Raw genomic sequence first — 18,724 nt, forward strand, 5'->3', positions numbered from 1 at the left:
ACATCTCCCAAGCGAGAACTTGCCCAGCTCAGTGCCGAGTGTCGGGCTCCTGGCCTGCGCTGGCTCAGACAGAGGTGCCAGCACACGGCCAGGTAGGACACTCCCTTGCCCGGACTTTCAATTTCTCAGAACACCGATGCCCCGTGGTTCCAGAATATCATGAGGTGCCCACCCTGGCCCTGCACTAAAGCTAGGACAGTGAGGACACGACGCTTAGGGCTGACCTGCAGACATGGGGCGGGGGCAGTGCAGGTTCCCGCTTACCCAGCGTGTCCCCCATGGTGACAATCACACGCTGACGCAGCTCCGGGTCCCTGGCCTGATTGGAGAGAATCACAGCCAAATGAGGTCTCCAGTCTCCCCACTGCGTGTCCCCACAGCACTGCAAAAGAGCAAGAAAAGCCTGACAGCTTACAGAAGGACTTACACTCAGCACGAAGCTCGGGCTGCTGGCCTCTGCTTTGGAGGGCACCACACCGCCTGCAATGCTTTCATCCACTGATTTAGAATTGTCTTATTTACGAAAAAAAAAAAAGTCCTAGAACCAAATAGATAATGAGAAAATCAAGCCACGTGGTCCAGCCTGGACTAGGTCCCCACTCAGTCCCCTGCTCCACCCCGACCCGCAGCCAAGGGCTATGTCCTTCCCAGCCTTGACCAGCAGAAGCAGCAGAGAGCAATGACTCGAAGGCAGTGGGAGGAAGGCCCGCCCCCGAGGTGCTCTCCCACCATCTGGTCCTGGAGAAGGATTGGGGAGACGCAAAATGAATAACGATGTCACAGCAACAACACAGACACAGCGGTCAGCTCTCCGTGCCCTCTCAGTCGCCGTGGGGCCCGACACAAAACATCAAACTCCTCTAACCCTTGGTTCCCTCATCGCCAGAACTGAGACCACCAATGTCTGCCCGAGGGGGCTGTAGGAAGTTGGGCAGCAGAGTCAGGCAGTTGTGCAAAACATAGACTGGCGCTCCAGCCTTGGTCTGCAGGGGCAGCTCAGTGGGTGAGGAGGAGGAGGGTCCATCACCATAATGACCACGGTTCTCACCGATCGCCTGCCATGAGCCACCTGCTGTGCTAAGCATTTATTTGTTAACTAACTTCCATGGGTCAGGCTTTGGACTGGTGTGTTCAGCTATTCTTTCTCCTTTAAATTTTCACTGTAGATCTACCGGTTTGGCACCAAAACTCCTGCAACGATGAAGCATGGAGGCTCTGTGAGATCAAGCTGCAAAACCAAGCTTCCACAGCAGCAAGGAGAAAACGCAGCGTGACACCTGTGACGTGCCACACACCAGGGCACCCAGGGGCCACGCCTCTGCCACTGCCCTGCCAATCACAGGTGACTGCAATCTTGCCTTTGACGAGATGTGAGAAGGCGGGCCAACTCCCAGCTCTCCCACCGGATACCGCACTGGCCTCCCAGCTGCTGTCCTCAGCTGCCTGCTTTAGGATGAGGCACAAAAGACATCACTTCCCTTTTCTTAGAATTGTCACAAGCAAGAAGGATAGAAAAGCCAAAGGGTGAATGAAATACATTTTCATTAAAACTAGTTGTCAGCAAAAACCTCAAGACGCAAGGAAGGCTGCCAAATGCTGTGAGGAAGAAACGGCAGTGCAGCAGGAGGAAGGAAAGAGGATGCCAGGATAGAATCACAGAGCTCCCGTGAGCTGGGCCACTCAGGAACCCACAGGCCTGTGGGAAATGCCAGACAGCTCCAAATACAACCCCCGCCCAGAGCTCCTAGGAACGTCTCAACTGCTGACAGGTGCGGAACACTAAGGAACAAGCCCAGAATAAAAGCCAGCACCCCTACAGGACTGGAGGAGGAAGGCAATTCGGAAAATAAATGGAGGATGAGAGAACATCCCACACAGCAATGCTCGCACCAGCCACACAGGCAGCAGTGGGCGGAAGGACCAACAGTGAAACCATCACTTCCCAGGAACAAGAGTGAGAAGCTGCCTTCTCAGAGCCTGGGAAAGCAACGAGGAGATGACCGTGACCCGCGCAGCTCAGGAAAGACGGCAGCGACGAAGCCCAGAAAGGGACAAAAAATACGGAGAGAACTCAAAAGCAAGAGACATTGGTGCAAACTCACAAAGGGATTGAGAAGATGGAGAGAGAGAGAGAGCGAGCAAGACGGGGGCAGAGAGAAGGGTGGAGTGTTTGGCACAGCAATTAAAGTGCCATTTGGACAGCTGGCATCAGGTATGGGAGGCCGGGCTCCATCCCAATGCAGACTCCTGCTAACGCGCATTGTGGAAGGCAACGGGCAATGGCTGAGTGCTTGGCTTTGCCGCCGCCTGCACGGGAGCCCCAGGTGGCATCCCCAGCTCCTGGCTTCAGCCTGGCCCAGCTCTGGCCTTTGTGGAGAATTTGGGATTGGGGGAGTGAAAAAAAGAAAGGGGAATCTCTCTTCCCCTCTAGCCCACCCCCAACCCAGTGTGTGTGATGTGTGTGTGTGTCTGACTTTCAAATTACCTTCTGGAAGAAAGAAAGAAAAAAGAAGAGAGAAAGGCAGCAAGCAGGAAGGCAGGGAAGGAGAGAAAAAACAAAAAGTTTCATTAACGGAACACACACGGGTGGGTATATTTTACACCTGTGAAATGTGCGTACGTGGAATTTCAGAGTGACAGAACAAAACAAACATGAAAGGGTAGACTTCAGGAACCTTTTCTGGAACTCCGCAATACAAACACAAATTCAGAAGGCAGCCAACGCCCCAAGAAAGGACTGACCAGTTGACACTCTCTCTCCTAGAAGTTCTTAGACTTCCGAAACAAGGAAGGAATATTTGGAGGCAAAAATATCAAATCTACTTTAATGGGAAAACTGTCAAGCCAGCCTTGGGTTTCTCTTCGCCCCAGTCAGCTCCAGGACACATGACATCCCCCCTGTCCGGCTCTGAAGGATCGAGGTGCCATGGAGGAAGGCTTTCCTTGGGGATAAAGGGTAGCCCTGCCAGGGAAGCCTGGAGCCCCCCATCTCGTGCCAGGCAGCAGAGCTGGCAGCTGCGGGAACACAGGAAGGGTGAGGTCTTTAGACTCAGACAGACCTGGGCACATGCACACCCCACAACCCACTAACCCTCTGCACCTCAGGGTCTGTGTCACACCTCCATGTATTAAACAAAACAATGTGGTGGAAGCCCTCGGCACAGGGCAAGGCCCCTAGCAGGGGGTGAGCAAGCTTCAGATACCCACATCCCATCTGGAAAGCCCCCACTGCCTTCCGGAGCCGCCTTTCTGCGGGATGGAGGGAAGGCTGGGACAGGGCATACCGTGGCTGCCTGTGGGGTCCTCCCGGACAAGAGCTGGAAGAGGGTCTGCAGGGGGTCGTTGAGGGCCAGCGTGCTGGTGAAGCTGCAAAGAAAGAGGCCGATGAGTGGGGCCCAACACGGGCGTCCCTGCCCGTGAGCTGCAAGGCCTGGGACATTTCCACTTGGCGTTCTCTCCCTGGGCCTCTCCGAGGGTTTGGAGAGTTTGGAAGGAACTGCATTTCAGTGCACACTGCACACCAACCTTGCTCTGACAGGGAGTCCTCTGAACTTTGGCCCTGCCACCTTGACTCTTGAGCAGCCATTTCTGACAGCCTGCTTCTACCACAAGGCATCCCAGGGCCATCACGGAGCCCCTCATTCCCAGCACCCTCTGCCCCTGACCCCCTCCCACCCTGTCCCACCTCCTCCCTGCCAAGCCTGCAGCTCCCCACCTCACTGCTACAGCTCGTGACAAGCCTGGGTCTGGAGTGCTTCTGCTTTTACTCCCAGCACTAGCTAGCCATTTTCAATAACCAGAGAGGCATGGGACAGGGACCAGAAATGAGCCTGCAGGAGACAAGCCACGGGATGTGCTTAACAAGGACACAATCTGCGTGCTCAGTAAGGGAGATTTCCCACAATTCATTGGGCCCCCACACAACTCAACGGCCCAAGGCAAAATGCTGCCTTGGAGATAGTGCCCTGTGTGAGTGGGGTGTTCACTCCAGGGGAAGACTGTCACTCAGAATGGCCTGCAGGGCACTTGTCGTCCAGGGACTGCAGGGTCCCCACCATCCAGCAGCTCTGGGGATGATGGGACACGTGGAAAGAAGCAGATGCTCAGCCAAGGCCACCATGAAGAGTAGGCTCCCAGGATCACGAAAAGAGCTTCAAGTGCAGGCGGCCATCATTGCCTCTGCCCCAGCCTGCTCAAGTTCAGCTGAGAGCGCAGCAACACAGCTTTAACCAATGGCAGACAGACATCAAGAGGGAACATGCCCCCCCCGCCCCCGCCATGGTTTGACCCAAGCCCTTTCCCTCCAGGTGCATCCCACTACCTCTCATTGGCCTTGCCCCAGGCACACCACCCGGAGCCCGGAGGACTCCCTCAGAATGCTCCTCCAGCACCCACGATGCCCACCGCCTGATTCTCCTTCCTCCTAGTGTGTGCTCATTCTCCTGGCTGTGGACCTTTTTCTCCTGTATCCCTGTCTTGCTCTGGCTGGGACTTGCTTGGAGGTGCACCCCAGCGCCCAGGTCATCCTCAGCTCAGTCTCAGCACCTGCTCTGCTGCTGCTGCTGCTGCTGCTGTGTGTGTGTGTGGTGTGTGTGTGTGTGTGTCTGAGTTCCAGCTCCAGTCCCCAGAACCCTTTTCCTGCCACAGCTCGAGGTCTGCCACTCCTGTTGCTGTGTTTTTCTCAGCACCCTGATCCCGTCCTCCCTCCCCACAGGGCTGAGGAGCAGCTGACAGCCACAAGGCGAAGGCATCCATCCCTCCAGCTGGAGGCTCTCGGTCAACCTCAGTGACCACCTTTTCTCAAGGATGGAAGAAGCCAGAACAGCCCCCTCCAATCAAAAAGAAAAAACAAAAAAGACTCCGGCAATGCAGAAACCTACTTAACTGTTTAGACAGTGAGGGCAGCAAGTAGGAGGAATACCCGTGCACCTTGGATGTAGTAAGTCTTGGAGGTGAGAGATGCTGTGTGCTGCTCAGAAGAGAAGCTGGAAGTTTCTGGGAGTGTGGGCCTTCTCACTGCATCTTGTAAACCTGATCCCCATCACACACCTCAGCGCCCAGCCAGACTCACCCACTCATGACCCAGTTGTAAGTCCTTGGGTCCATCTTGTAGGACAGGAACAAGGCATGGCCCCACAGATTGTTCGTCATGGCCCACTCCAAGGCCTCCTGAAATCCAGAACACCACATTGAGCAGAGCCTTACCCCTCTTCCTTCAACCACCACCGCAGGTGCCTGCCCGTGAGCGCCTCTGCACTGGAGAGTGGAGCCATCCACCAGGAGGACGGCTCAGAGTGTCCCACTGGCACACGAAGAAGGTGTGGCAGGGAAGCAGGCTCTAAGCCACGCAGTCCTGCTCTCTAGGCTGCCCCCTCCTCCTTACCAAAACCCATTAGCTAGCTCATTACCTTCCCTCAAACACGGCTGCCAGTTGACTTTATCTTTTTAGCAAAAGTTAGGAAACATTTTTAAGAGTCTACACACCAAAAATAAGAGAAGCACCTGATCTCAAAATGTGAGTAGTCAAAAGAATAAAGTGGCCTTTTCTAAGAGTGTGTTAAAGGAACAATCCCTTTAAAACAACAGTGGCAGAGGCTGGGAGTTGCTCACCAAAATCCAGATTGTCCTCCCTGGCAAAAACTTGGGACATTTTTCCCACCTCTCTGGGCACCTGGGTGTGGCCAAGTCCTAAGCCACGGAATGGAAACAGAATGGTCATTGGCCACCCAGCCCTGCGAGTGACTCCTGAGAAGCCTGAGAGACTGTACCTGGAGGAACAGAGAGGATCCAACCCCCCAACGAGCATGCTGGAGGGGCGCTAGTGCCTGCCTGCCGTGCTCTCCCACAGGCACCGAGACACCTTGTCAATACATCAGCAGTTAGCCTATCCACCCAACGCAACGATGACCTGCTCATTAACTCTCAAACGTCTGCATGGCCCGAGTCACTGACATCATTCAGCAGCTGAGATGGGTTAGTGCTGCAAATTTTAAAACACCTTTTCATTTACTTTTCCTAATTGTTTCCTAAGGGAATAATGGATACATGAAGCTTTGAGCTGGTATTAATAAATTCCTTAGTACCAAGAAATAATAATGTGGTTTTGGACAGGAATCATTAATGAGGTAATTCTATGTCCAAGTGACAAATTCCTTGGTCAGCCCAATTTCTCCCCCACATAACCCTACAGAGAGAGACAGAGAGAGAACAAATAAATAACCATAGTTAAGGATTTCAGTGTCACATCCAGTACAAGAAAATGGCATCAATGATTTAAACATTACATAATCTTTTCAAATTTATTTTAATTATTTTAGAGACAGAGAAATCTACCTGCTAGTTCACTTTCCAATAACTTCAAGATCTGGGACCAAAGCCACGAACCAAGAATTCAATCCAAGTTTCCCACATGGATGGCAGGGATGCGAGCGCTTGGGTTGTCGCCAGTTGCCTCCCGGAGGCACACCAACAGGACGCTGGCACCCGGAGCAGCTCTGGGACTCCAACCAACCCTCGGATGCAGGAGGAAGGAACCCCAGTGCCATATGCTCTCCATGACTCTTCTATTGAAAAGGACTTGTTTAGATGCTTGGTTTGGGAATCGATCGCTTACTCAAAAAGCTACTCTTCCAAAAATAGAGTTTTAGAATAAGATACTTAGAACTTCTGTTAAGGATGTCAATTGTGCATGATGCCAGAAATAAGACCGTAGTAAACAAAATAAAAATAAAGAGATTTTAGAAGTATGTTGAGTATCCAACTCATCATAAGGCCCTCTGAGCTCCCAGGAACTCCATTTACACCTTGCTTACTGCTGGGCAAGCTCGGCTGCTGGGAGGTGGTAGGACCTGAAGCTCAGGCTTCAGGCTAGTAAGCTCTAAATCCTGGCTCTTTGGCTGATCAATCACCCTCCTTAGAAATACGTTAAAACAGGTCCCAGTGCTGTAGTGAAGCAGGTGAACCAACATCTGCAATGCCGGCATCCTACATGGGCTCAGGCTCAAGTTCCAGCTGCTCCACTTCCAATCTAGCTCCCTATTAATGGCCTGAGAAAACAGAGGAGAATGGGCCAAGTGTTTGTGCTGCTGCCACCCATGTGGGAGATGAAAAACCTAGCTGCTAGCACTGATCATTGATGTGGCCCAACACTGGCTGGTGTGGCCCAGCACTGGCTGGTGAGGCCCAGCACTGGCTGGTATGACCCAACACTGGCTGGTGAAGCCCAGCACTGGTTGATGTAGCCCAGCATGGGATGGTGAGGCCCAACATTGGCTGGTACAGCCAGAGCAAACAATGGATGGAAGAGATCTCCGCCTCAGCCCTACCCCACCCTACTCCACACCCTCTCCTCCCTACCTCATTCCCACCCCCCCTACCTCACTCCCTCCCCTCTGTAACTCATACGTTTGGATAAACAAATACATCTTTAAAAATACATTAATATGATCCTCCAAAAAAATTCTGTGATTTTGGACAGAAAGTCCTTCAAAATTAAGATTTTCAACAAATCACCAAATAAGGAAAAGATCCAATAGGAAAATATAGAGAATTCATGTCAGAAAACTTCAAAGATCAAAATATCTAGCACTTCATCCATAGTAACAAATAAGTATACCAAATCATACTTTCACCTCTCATTTGCTAGTTACAAAAACAGCTCAACACACCCAGATGGAGTTCCTTTATATATTCCAGGCACCCTTGCCCATTGCTGGTAGAGTGAATTAGTACAATGTCAAAAAAGGCAACCTTCATTAGCTCTCAAAATTGTAAGCCATATACCCTTTGACCCAACATCTCCACGACTAGAAATATGTATGCTGTCACACTGAGCAAAATGACAATGGTTTTTCATTCGGCATTGCTTGTAATAGCCGAAGATGGAGAATTACCTAAAAGTTGACCAGGTGACTATGGGTTTTAGTTAAATTACCTATAGTATATGCTATAACTCCGGATCTGTAAAAAATAACAAGGAAGAACTGATAGAAAGGGTGAGGCAGATGCTTTGCCCGCTAGAGGTCATGATGAAGGGAAAGGTCAGTTCTAGATGACCCAAAGGCAATCCAGCACACTGCCTGTTGGATTACAGACCACAGATCCAGAATAACGGTCCCCTTGCTAAACTATAGAGCGAAGAGACAAAGGAAAGCTTTACTAAAGAGTAACACACAAAAGTTATATGTAACTCAAAACTCAAATTTCTATGTCCATAAAAATTGTATCAGCTGCACACCCATTCACACATGTGCCATGTGTGGGTGCTTTCATACCACAAAGGGGACATCAAGGGGGAAGACCCCAAGCCCAACAAAGCCTAGGACATTTACTATCTGTCCCTTCATGGAAAATACTCACCAATCCCAAAATTTTCTAAGAAATTTTGATAATTGCCAAAGAAAAGGTTCAAGAATGGTACAGAGTGTGCCATAAGAAACAGGAGAGAGTAATTGTAAGTGCAGTAGGAAAATCTCCGGAAATGTAATTTCCTTTATGACTTCTCTGAAGATGCATTTACCTACGTGACAGGCAGAGTTACAGGGGACAGGAGGAGGACAGGGATCATCCACCTGCTGGTTTGCTCCACAGAGCAGGGCCACACTGAACCTGGAGCCAGGAGCTTCTTCCAGGTCTCCCGAGTGGGTGGCAGGGGCATAAACAGGTGGACCATCCTCCACTGCTTTCCCACGCACATTAGCAGGGCGCTGCATTGGAAGGGAAGCAGCTAGAACTCAAACAAGCACTCAAATGGGATGCCAGTGTCTCGAGTGTCAGCTCAACCCACCAGGCTACAGTGCTGGCCCCTAGTTTATGACTTAAGTTTTTCAAAACAACTTCAATTTAAGCAAGACTTGGGGCTGCATTATGGCATAACAGGTTAAGCCACCACTTGCGATTCCGGTATCCCATATGAGTACTGGTTTGTATACTAGCTGCTCCATGTCTGATCCCTGTTAGCAGTCTGGGAAAGCAGTGAAAGATGGCCCACATGTTTCAGCACCTGTCATCCATGTGGGAGACCTGGAGGAAGCTTCTGGCTCTCTGCTTTGGCTTGGTCCAACACCGGCCATTGGGGAGTGAACCAGCAGAGTGCCTGTCTGCTCTCTGTCTTCCTCTCTGTAACTCTTCCACATAAATAAATAGATCTGTGTACCTTTCTGAATTTGTCACAAATTCAGTATCGGGGGCCAAGGGGAAGCAGTGGCGGTGGTTCAAGCCTGGAGAAAGGGGTTCCTCACCTTCTTCCTTCCGTAGTAGAGCAGTTTCGTGAACTTTTCCACAATCTGTGCCTGTGTTTCCACGCTGGGGGGGATCTCTCCGGTGAGTAGGTTCCTTGTCCCAGAGTTCAGCTCCACGTGGTCCTCATCGGTCAGTTTAATGAGGTTGCCCACGGGGGGCTGCCTCTTGTACTTGTCCAGCTTCTTGCAGTCTTGCATCAGCAGCTCAGCGATGTCAGAGCCCGCCATGGACTGCAAGGCAAATAGGGTTATCCTGGTAGGCGGGGCGGCGGTGGATGAAGTCCTCCTGCTCCCAGCCCAAGCATCCACCTGCCTTCCTTGTAAGGAGGCCAGACAAGTCAAGACAAAGAGACAGGTGCTTGAGTCGCTCTATTTCAAATGTTGGCTTCAGTGTTGTGGTTACTTTGTGCCCGTCAGGCACCACACAGGCCACCAGAAGCATTGCTGTTGTCACAGGTGCAGGATCTGGCTCTGTGCCAACTCAGGAACCACACGGTGATCCCAGGTCTGGACAGAAGGATGCCAGGGGCTGCACACTCGAGGTCCTTGGGGAACACATTGATTTTTTAATACTACTTCTCTTCATCCTGTCGAATGTAAGCCACCCCTGGAGACTTAAAGTTTAGTCTGCACCTGATGCCCCATCAGAGCAAGCACTTACCCCATTCTGGCGACAAAGGAGAACCAACAGTTGCCACAGGAGAGCTGAGTCTCTGCTGCCAAGCGTCTCGGATTTGCGGCTCTGGGTGACCTTCTGCTGGCAAAATGTCATGATGTCTACCTTATGCACATCGTCCCTGTGGAGCAAGTCCAAGGCACCAAGAGTGAGCAGGCTGACACTTGCCCAGCTCAGGCCCCCAGGTGAAGGCGCGACTGTGCTGGGGCAGAGACGGAGGCCTGCCTGGGTCTGAGAAGTCTGTATCTACGCAAAAGCACTTTCCTTGTAGCAGAGAACAAAAAGGTCCATTTTACAGTGGAGAAAACAGAGCCACAGCCCTGGCGTCACCGCACAGCATAGCAGGTGACTGCCCAGTTGCTGCAGCCGGATAACCCTGGGTCCACATCTGCTCTGCCACTTCTCAGTGTAGGCCAGTGTCTGACCTCTTCTGAGCCTCGGCTAATTTCCTAAAAGAGCGACAACAAAAGAACCTGCCTCCACGCAAAAAGAAATTAGCTACAGGCTCAATAAATGAACTTTGTTATTTTGTTGAGGACATTCACTAAGTTAAAGGCAAGTTGGGACCAACATTCAAGTGCCCGAATATATGAGCTGTGTCTCCACCCGCACATCTGTATGGCTGTGCGGGAGACATACAGACAGCACTCATTTTTACTTGAAGAAGTTGTCAAATACCATAGGGGGATGTTCTTGACAACACACTTGTGTGGTGGGAATAACCCTGAAGGTTTCCCTGCGCTTGGTGTCATCTGAGCCACACAGCCACCGCCTCCAATAGGCAGAGCAGGTGCCGCAACTATTCTCAGAGCGAAAACTAAGGCTCAGAGGAGGGACCAAGTGCACCACCACGATGCCCCTAGGCAGAAGGGGGCAAAGATGGGGTACTCAGGTGCCCCCTTACCTAGCCAGGACTGTTTCAAATAAGGCCACCCTGATCTGTAACCAGAAACATGACTGGTTTACAAAACTAGTTCCAATTCATTCCTGCAGGGGGGAGACTTGCACAGCAGCCTGTAAACTGCTGAATCTATATTTCCAGGAAACAAAGAAAAAGCCACTGTTGACAGAATTTCTCCCCCATGATCCACTTCTCAGCAGTTTCCCAGGCCACCCCACACTTGTACCAGTCTCTGCCAAATACACAGGATGCTAAAGCGCCCTTCCACACTGCTTCTGCAAAATGGGACAGACTAAAAGTTTTCTTCAGTTGAGCTAACTCTCTTCCAGGCCCCTCACCATGAAAATGGTTTTATGAAATGACTCAGCTCACGCTTGGCTCTATTTCATCACACAGACAATTCTCTTCCAACTATTCAATCCTTCTTCTAAGGAAACCAAAAACAAATTCCCAAAATGCTGACCCTGGAGAGCAAGAGTTTACAGGTTTCCAGAGCCCTTACTCAGCAGCTCACGCATGATTTACCTGGTCAGGGGTCCTGGGAACATTCTCATCTCCTCTTGTTCCTCCCAATCATTGAGAAGAACCTGGAACAAAGAATAAGATCTGGCCTTCAATACTGTTCCACCTAAGGTCCTAAGGTCCTGTCAGGGTCACATCCCAAGGCCATGGCCCTAGCATAAGATTTCAGTGCCTTGGGGTGACGGCAAAAGGACAAACATGAATCATTTGACTGCTGAAGATGAGCTGCTAGCATTGCAAGGGAAACGGAACTGCAGCATCACTTCCTCCCTAGGAGAGCCCACCATTCCCACACCCTCCAGTCTGGGACACGCATGGCCCAGGACTCCACAAGAACAACCATTCCTGGAGATGCCAAGCTCAGGCCAGGCAAGCAAAGGAGCTGGGTGCCCCCAAGAGACACGGGATCCTGCTTACCTCCATGCTGTGCAGCTCAACAAGAGCAGTTTGGCCATCCATGGGGGAACTGGGACTCACACACACCAGCTGACCTCCCGGCCCAAAACTCACGGACACGTGAGGGACATGGAACTTCTTGGGTGCCTTGGGACCAGCCACCAAGACATCCTCTGGCCAACAGACACAGATGGACATCATTAGCTTCACCCCCACTGCTTCTCTTGAGAGACATGAAACCCAGGTCCAGGATCAGACTGGATGGGCTCCCCAGTCCCCAGGCAGCCATCAGAATACAAGAATACATCAGAACACAACGTTAGCAACTTGACGATTTGGTCCAAAGGCCAACGTGCCAGCCCTGCTTCTCAGCAGTTCAGGGAAGTCACGGAGTTTAGCTTTCAGAACTTCGCCACTTACAGCAGGCCTCCGACTTCCAGACAAGCTGTTAGGCTCTGTGTCCCAGTTTGGCTTTGTTAATTCTCTTTGGTCTTTACTGTATTCATCTGTCACTTAGAAACCCATTTTAAAAGCTTCCAGCCTAACCATAGCCAAGGGCGGTGTTCGCTTCCAGGAACCAAGTACGATGCAATCTCTATTCTAAGAGTCAAGGTGGGAAATGGAGCCAAGGTTGGCCTCTTCCTGGAAGAACTAAAGAAGCATGAGAGGCCAACCCTGATCCCTTCCTGGAAACACAACGTAAGGATGACTTTCCAAGCTCCTTGCCCCCTGGCCTTCCCCCATCAGACTCAACCAACCTCTGCGATCACTTCAGTACCCACCTGCTGACACTGGACGCCAGCCTGCTGCAGCCGTAACATTATGGTGCTCCGACATATCCGCCATGTATTGACTGAGCTCGTAGCTGCTGGAGCTGAGGCCAGACTCATGCTGCCGGACAAGGTTGGATTTGCTGGCCAATGATGGCTGCAAGTTCAAAACAGGAGGAACACATGGGGAAAGAGTTTCTGGAGCTGGGTTTCCTGAGTGCTTTCTTTGAAAAAACAAAGTTCAAACTTCACAATAAATCCATTGGGAGTAGATATATTGAAAGAAAAAGGGATCATTTGGGAAGACAGGTTTTTTGCTAAATGATGCATTATGGCCCAGTGGGAAGTACAGACCCTGCAGACAGTGGGTCCTGTCTTTTACTTTTTGTTTTTATTTAAAAAAAAAAAAAACCACACATTTACAGAGAAAAGAAGAGAGATCCTCCACCCACTGGCTCACTCCTGAAATGGCCACAACAACCAGAACTAGAACAAACTTCCTCCAAGTCTCCCATACGGGTACAGAGTCCCAAGGCTTTGAGCCGTCCTGCACTGCCTTCCCAGGCCACAAGCAGGGAGCTGGATGGGAAGTGGAGCTGCTGAGACTAGAACCAGCATCCATATGGGATGCTGTTGCTGCAGACCAAAAGCTTAGCCCGCTTTGTCCCTGAAGGTTTTTGTTTTTGTTAGAAGTTTTATTTTGTGGCCCAGCTAGAGAACACGGGGTCCCTAACGCCAAACACCAGTGACCCCTCTTGCCTTTCTCAGCAGTATGAGGGGACTTTGGTGACATTTTCTCAACCTGTCTATAGAATCAAAATACAAAGAGACCATCAGGGCTTTGGAGCCAGAAGCCAGTGGCGGGAAAGCAAGGAAAGGAGCAGGTGTAAGAGGAGGCTTTGCCCAAGGGGAGGAATGGGCCCCACAGACCCCATCCCCAGGGGCCCTGTGAACAGGGTCACTTTGTGGCAGGACCCCTATGATGCCCACCACGAGCCTACAGACCCCACATCACTGCAACTGACCTTGTTCTTCCAGGCCCCACTCAACAACGTCTCTGGCAAAAGCTCGTTTGGTCTGTCCTGCCCAAGGTCATCTTGATAAGGATTCCACCTGGTGGACCTACAACGGAACAATGGGAACTGCAAGAGGCAGACAGCAAAGCAGAACTGTTCTCCACCGGGGCTGCCCTGCTTCAACACATAGGCAGGTTTTGGCGACCTGAGTTCCCCAGAGAATAGCATTAGCCCCACCTCCTCATTTGCTTCCTCGAATAGAATAAGAGGGACACCTGGGCACCCCAGCATGGGCACTGGAAGTGGCCTCAGGCACCAGGGAGAAGGGTTGTGCTCTGCAATCTGACGTCTTGGGGTGGCTAAGAAGCAGCGCACTTGGGTCAGTCAATGCCAGGGCCACAGGGGTCAAGGTAGACACCTGGGCATGTGTAGACACCGGCCTTGCCTTGCATTCAGTGGCTGCCCCATTCCTAGCACTCACGGAGGGCACAGAGGACATGCCGCAGAAGGATGCCATCATGAGTGCTCCTGAAGACTGCTTGTGTCGTGAGACCCCAAAGAATAGGTCCTCCTCCAGCAAAGCCTCACCGAACTCCCAGAACTCAGACCACAGTCTCTCTAACTCCTCTAACTCCCAGGACCGCAGGGACAGCTAGCCAGGTCCTCCTGGGACACTGTCATATCCCTGTGGCTGGGACAGAGGACCAGCATCACAGTCTGTAAGATTTGCCTGACATGGGAGCTAGCATTGTGGTACCACTGGATCAACCCCCACGTGCAATTCCTGTCCCACCTTGAAGTACCAGTTCGAGGACCAGCTGCTCCGCTTCCAATCCAGCCGCCTGCTAATGTCTGGGAAGGCAGCAGAAAGTGGTGCTGGTGCTTGAGGCCCTGCATGCATGTGGGAGATCCAGACGACCTTCCTGGCTCTTGCCTTCTGCCTGACCTGTTCTTGATCATTGGGGCCATGTGAGGAATGGACCCTCCCCCCCCTTGCAGCTGGGAGATCTAAGGTGCTCTGGGTCTCTCCCTCTCTTTGTGTCACTTTGCCTTCCAAATAAATAGGTGAACATTAGACATAAAATTGCCCAGCCTAGTCTACCTTGGGCTGAGTCACGTCAGCCTCCTTTCTGTACTTACTGGAATTGGCTATCATCATTTCTTCCAAATGAACTCCTTTGGTTTTCATGACGATGCTCTCGGAGGTACTTCTGATCCCGATACTCTTCATGCCAGATATAAGGACTCCCATGCCTTGGCACTGCACCCTCAGAGGAAACAAGGAAATGCAGATCACTTCTTTCTGAGCTTCCTTCAGATGAATTCTAACTGTGAAACTGAGTTACTGTAGGAAAATGGGTTCAAAAACAAATTTTCCCAATGGAATTGAATTGATGAGAGAGACCTAACAATGAGAGGCCCGAAGATACCCTCTGGATCTTTCCTGAACCGATCTCATTGGTGTGACTCGTAACTGTTTATGGTGGAGATGGTGTGTGTGTTCAACATTGAAACGAATTTTTCTTTTCTAGCAAGTTGGAAGCTGCCACTAGGGGCCAGCGTGGTAATGCAGTGTGGTAAGCTGCCACCTAAAATGTGAGCCACGCACAGAAAAGCCCTGATTCAAGTCTTGGCTGTTCTACTTCCCAGCTAGCTCCCTACTAATGGGGGCAGTGGATGGTGGCCTGAGTGCTTGGGCCCCTGCTGCCCTGATGGGAGACTCAGATGGAGTGTCAGACTCCTGGCTTCAGCTCAATCCAGTCCCAATCATTGAGCCCTTTTGGGAAGTGAATTGGTGGGGTACAAGATGTCTCTCTCTCTCTCTCTCTCTCTCTCTCTCTCTCTCTCTCTCTCTCTCTCTCTGCCAGTCTGCATGTCAGTGAATAAATAAATGTAGAAAGAGAAAGAAAAAGGAAGGAAGGAAGGACCTGCCACTCGCTCACACCTAAGCCTGTTGCTACAGTTGGTAAAATGCCTATTGGGGCACATCTGCTGCCTTGAAGCCCGTTAGAGCTGCCACACACACCAGATGTCCTTGAGTGCTGGCTTCAAGGGTCAGAGCCCATATCCCTGGCCGTAGAGAGGATGAATGACAAGCTCTCCCCAGCACTGGCAGCATAAAGACAAACACAGTGTCATCATGTACACATACTGGGAACACCTTTCTCTCCCTCCTTCTCCACGCTGTTCAGAGCCATGTTTCCGTCACAGCCGCACCTGCCCAGACAGAGCCTCTCCTCTTGGCTCCTGTGGTCTTAAGCCCCTGGTGCTATCCCCTGTCCCAAAGCCTTCGTGAAGTTCATCCTTTACCTCTTTCTTCCTGCAGCCACTGCGGGTGTCCGTGGTAGTAATGACTTCTGTAAGCATAGTCTTCCTTCAGGGCTGGAGGGTGGTAGCTCCGATAGGCACCCTCATAACTGGGCCTGAAGTGTCACAAAGAGTCAGACATTGGAGGTGAATGTATAAACAGAGGCCAGTGGGACACTTGCCAGACTTCAGCAGACAAACTTCATCTGCAACCCAGGGTCTGCCTGGAAGCCTCTGGCCTGACCCAGCCTTTAATGCAGGCATTTGGAGATAAACCAGCAGGTTCCAGGGTGGAAATATTTGTTCTCTCTCTCTCTGTTTCATAAGCACATTAAGGATATAATACAAAAACAAAGTCTTGTCCTCACAGATCAGAGCCCTTTCTATATGACTGTGTAAGGATCCAATGCATTATTGTAACCCCCATGCACATGACAGAAATTAGATGATCCAAATCAAGTTTGCCTTTAATTACTTTTACAGCCTCTTTCCTTAACATAAATCGAACATTCAACTATCCTAAATTATTGGAGAAAGAGATACTACGCTGCTAATATTTCTATCAGTTAATAGCTCATGTTTCATAGAGGCAAAATTCTTTACAATGGTTATCATACTTTTAACCTTGAGTATGTAGGCAAGTAGATGGATGCTAACCAGAAGAGCTAAAGAGAGCACAGATGGCTCCCAACACTGTAGATGTTGAAGTTCGGTCAATGAGCTCTCCAGGAGCAGGACTGCAGGTTCTCCAACCTACAATGACCTCTGTATGACCTTTCCCTCTTGAACTGGAAACCTGCAAGTCTACATCCCCTGAAGCTGTATTCCAAACAGCTCCCACTCATTCCACAAAGGCTTATTGACCCCTGCCACACTCGAGGTGCCATTCAAGGCAGGAAGATCCTTTTGGAGTTGGGGTCATCACACTAACCCCGGTCAGACTGGTCCAATGACCAAGGGCAGCTAGGCGTCCCTAGGCACAGTGTTTATATAGTCTATCTCTATTGCCCTCAAGAGGGTCCGTCTGCTCTTAGGAACCTCTGCCTCCACCCCTCCCCTTACACACACGGCTGGCTTCTTTAGCAAGCTGCCTGGAAGGATTTGGGGGCAAGGTGAAAAACATGCTCTTCAATTGCTGGAAACCAATTTGGGGTGGGATAAAAATAGATTTCAACTAAGACAATATGGTATGGTGGGGATGGAAAGAGAAATAAAAGGAAAAGGAAGAAGGAAGAGAACAAGCATTCACACGTGCATAGTCCAGGCCAAGGCCCCAAATCCATACCTTGAATACAACTGCCCGTGATGACCCCCTTCATGGTAGTCAGCCCCAGATCCACACTGTTGCCACGGCCCACGCCAGGGCACAGGGTGAGGCTGCTGCTGACCCGGCCTGGGGTCCTGCTGGGGCTGGGGGCTCCCCCGGGCCTCCTGCCATCGGGGAAGCCTCTCCCTGTTGTTGCGAGAATGCGTGGCCGACCGACGGCGTCCGTCTCTCTGAAGTGCTCCACCAGGTTCCTGTGCTGGTGAGCTGGGCCTCCCCTGGGGCTGAGGTGGCCACTGAGCAACCCAAGGTTCCATCCCGAGCTGGCGAATTCTCCTTGGCTTTTGAATCAATCACGAAATGATTTTATCTTCCTGCGGACTGAAAACAAGAAGAAGAAGGAATGATGAAGTGGTCAACACTTTAAGCCTTTAAATAAGCACAATGGCTGAATCCATCTGATGAAAAGAGCAGTGATCATCCTTAAAATCTGATCTAAAACAAACCAAGTGAGCACTAGTATAGAGAAGTCTGAAAAAAAAATCCTCAGCAGATATGCGAAATAAATAAGAGGCTTGACAATTATATTGATGTTGCTTTAAAAATTAGGAAGTACATATGGAACAACAGATGTGGGAGATAGATAACAGCCAGAGATACAGCCAAACACACTATCAAGGAATCCAAATTAAGGTTTCTTTATTTACTCCACCAGCAAATATTTATTTCACACCAACTATGGATATACCGTGGCATCGTAGAAATAGAGTGGGCCGGGGCTGGAGTTGGGGTAAAGTAGGGTATGCTGCCACTGACATTGGCACCCTATACCAGAGCGGCAGTTCAAGTCCCAGCCGCTCTGCTTCCCATCCAGCCCCCCACTGCCCAATGAGGCAGACCTGGAGAGAGTCCTGAGAGCCTGCCTTGGACTGGCCATTGCAGACAGGGCTGGAACATCTGTGAAAGAGAGAGAAGGAGGGAGGAAGGGAGGGGGAGAGAGCGAGAGAGGGAGAGAGAGGGAGAGAGGGGGAGAGGGGGAGAGGCGGGGAGAGATTAGTAATTAAAGGAAAAAAAGGAATAGAGAGGGCTTTGGAGGGAGCTAGATTGGAGTTTTAATCCTCAATTTGCCATTTACTAAAGAAATTTTTCAGACCTGATTGTTCTATAATATGAAGACCATAATAACTCCCTGGCAACGTCCCTATCAGAGCCAGGGCCTGGTGCGTACTAATTCTTCAATAAAGAGTAGAGTAATTTCAGTGGCTGAAGACTTTTCCCAGAAAAAGCCAAGCTTAACTCAATCCTTGAAGAGGCATCCTTTTGGTACCAGCCTTGTAGGTTAAGCCCCTGTTACAACGCCTGCAGATCCCTGTCCAAGCCCTGGTTACGCTGCCTACAATCCAGCTGGTTAACACACCCGGCAAGGTGGCAGAAGTTGTTCAAGTGCTCCACATGGGAGAGAACAGAGCTCCTGGCTCCTGGCTGTGCCTTGGCGTGCACACACACACACACATACACACACACACACTCACTCACTCACACACATACAGGCTGTCTGTAAATCCTCACATGAACCTCCTAGAAGAACTAGCCTTTATGCTGCAGCCTTGCCCGCCCCTCCTCCCAGGGAGGT

At 50.7% G+C, this 18,724-nt stretch overlaps 1 protein-coding gene across 1 annotated transcript in view; it reads right to left on the reverse strand.

Moving 5' to 3' along the window:
• Positions 1 to 17,408, reverse strand: part of SEC16B (SEC16 homolog B, endoplasmic reticulum export factor) — a 33,743-nt gene extending 16,335 nt beyond the window's left edge. The window contains exons 1-12 of the mRNA XM_040984228.1: positions 17,113 to 17,408; positions 15,831 to 15,943; positions 14,661 to 14,781; positions 13,530 to 13,626; positions 12,517 to 12,661; positions 11,756 to 11,907; positions 11,342 to 11,403; positions 9,901 to 10,036; positions 9,240 to 9,470; positions 5,072 to 5,169; positions 3,285 to 3,366; positions 265 to 382 (exon numbers count right to left, since the gene is read on the reverse strand). Of these exons, the coding sequence (XP_040840162.1) occupies positions 265 to 382; positions 3,285 to 3,366; positions 5,072 to 5,169; positions 9,240 to 9,470; positions 9,901 to 10,036; positions 11,342 to 11,403; positions 11,756 to 11,907; positions 12,517 to 12,661; positions 13,530 to 13,626; positions 14,661 to 14,781; positions 15,831 to 15,943; positions 17,113 to 17,408 (1,651 nt within the window). The remainder of the gene's footprint in view (positions 1 to 264; positions 383 to 3,284; positions 3,367 to 5,071; positions 5,170 to 9,239; positions 9,471 to 9,900; positions 10,037 to 11,341; positions 11,404 to 11,755; positions 11,908 to 12,516; positions 12,662 to 13,529; positions 13,627 to 14,660; positions 14,782 to 15,830; positions 15,944 to 17,112) is intronic.
• Between the last annotated feature and the right edge of the window lie 1,316 nt (positions 17,409 to 18,724).

The sequence above is a fragment of the Ochotona curzoniae genome, unplaced genomic scaffold (assembly GCF_017591425.1).
Source record: "Ochotona curzoniae isolate NIBS_2020 unplaced genomic scaffold, NIBS_Ocur_1.0 contig_4105, whole genome shotgun sequence".
Lineage (NCBI taxonomy): Eukaryota > Metazoa > Chordata > Mammalia > Lagomorpha > Ochotonidae > Ochotona > Ochotona curzoniae.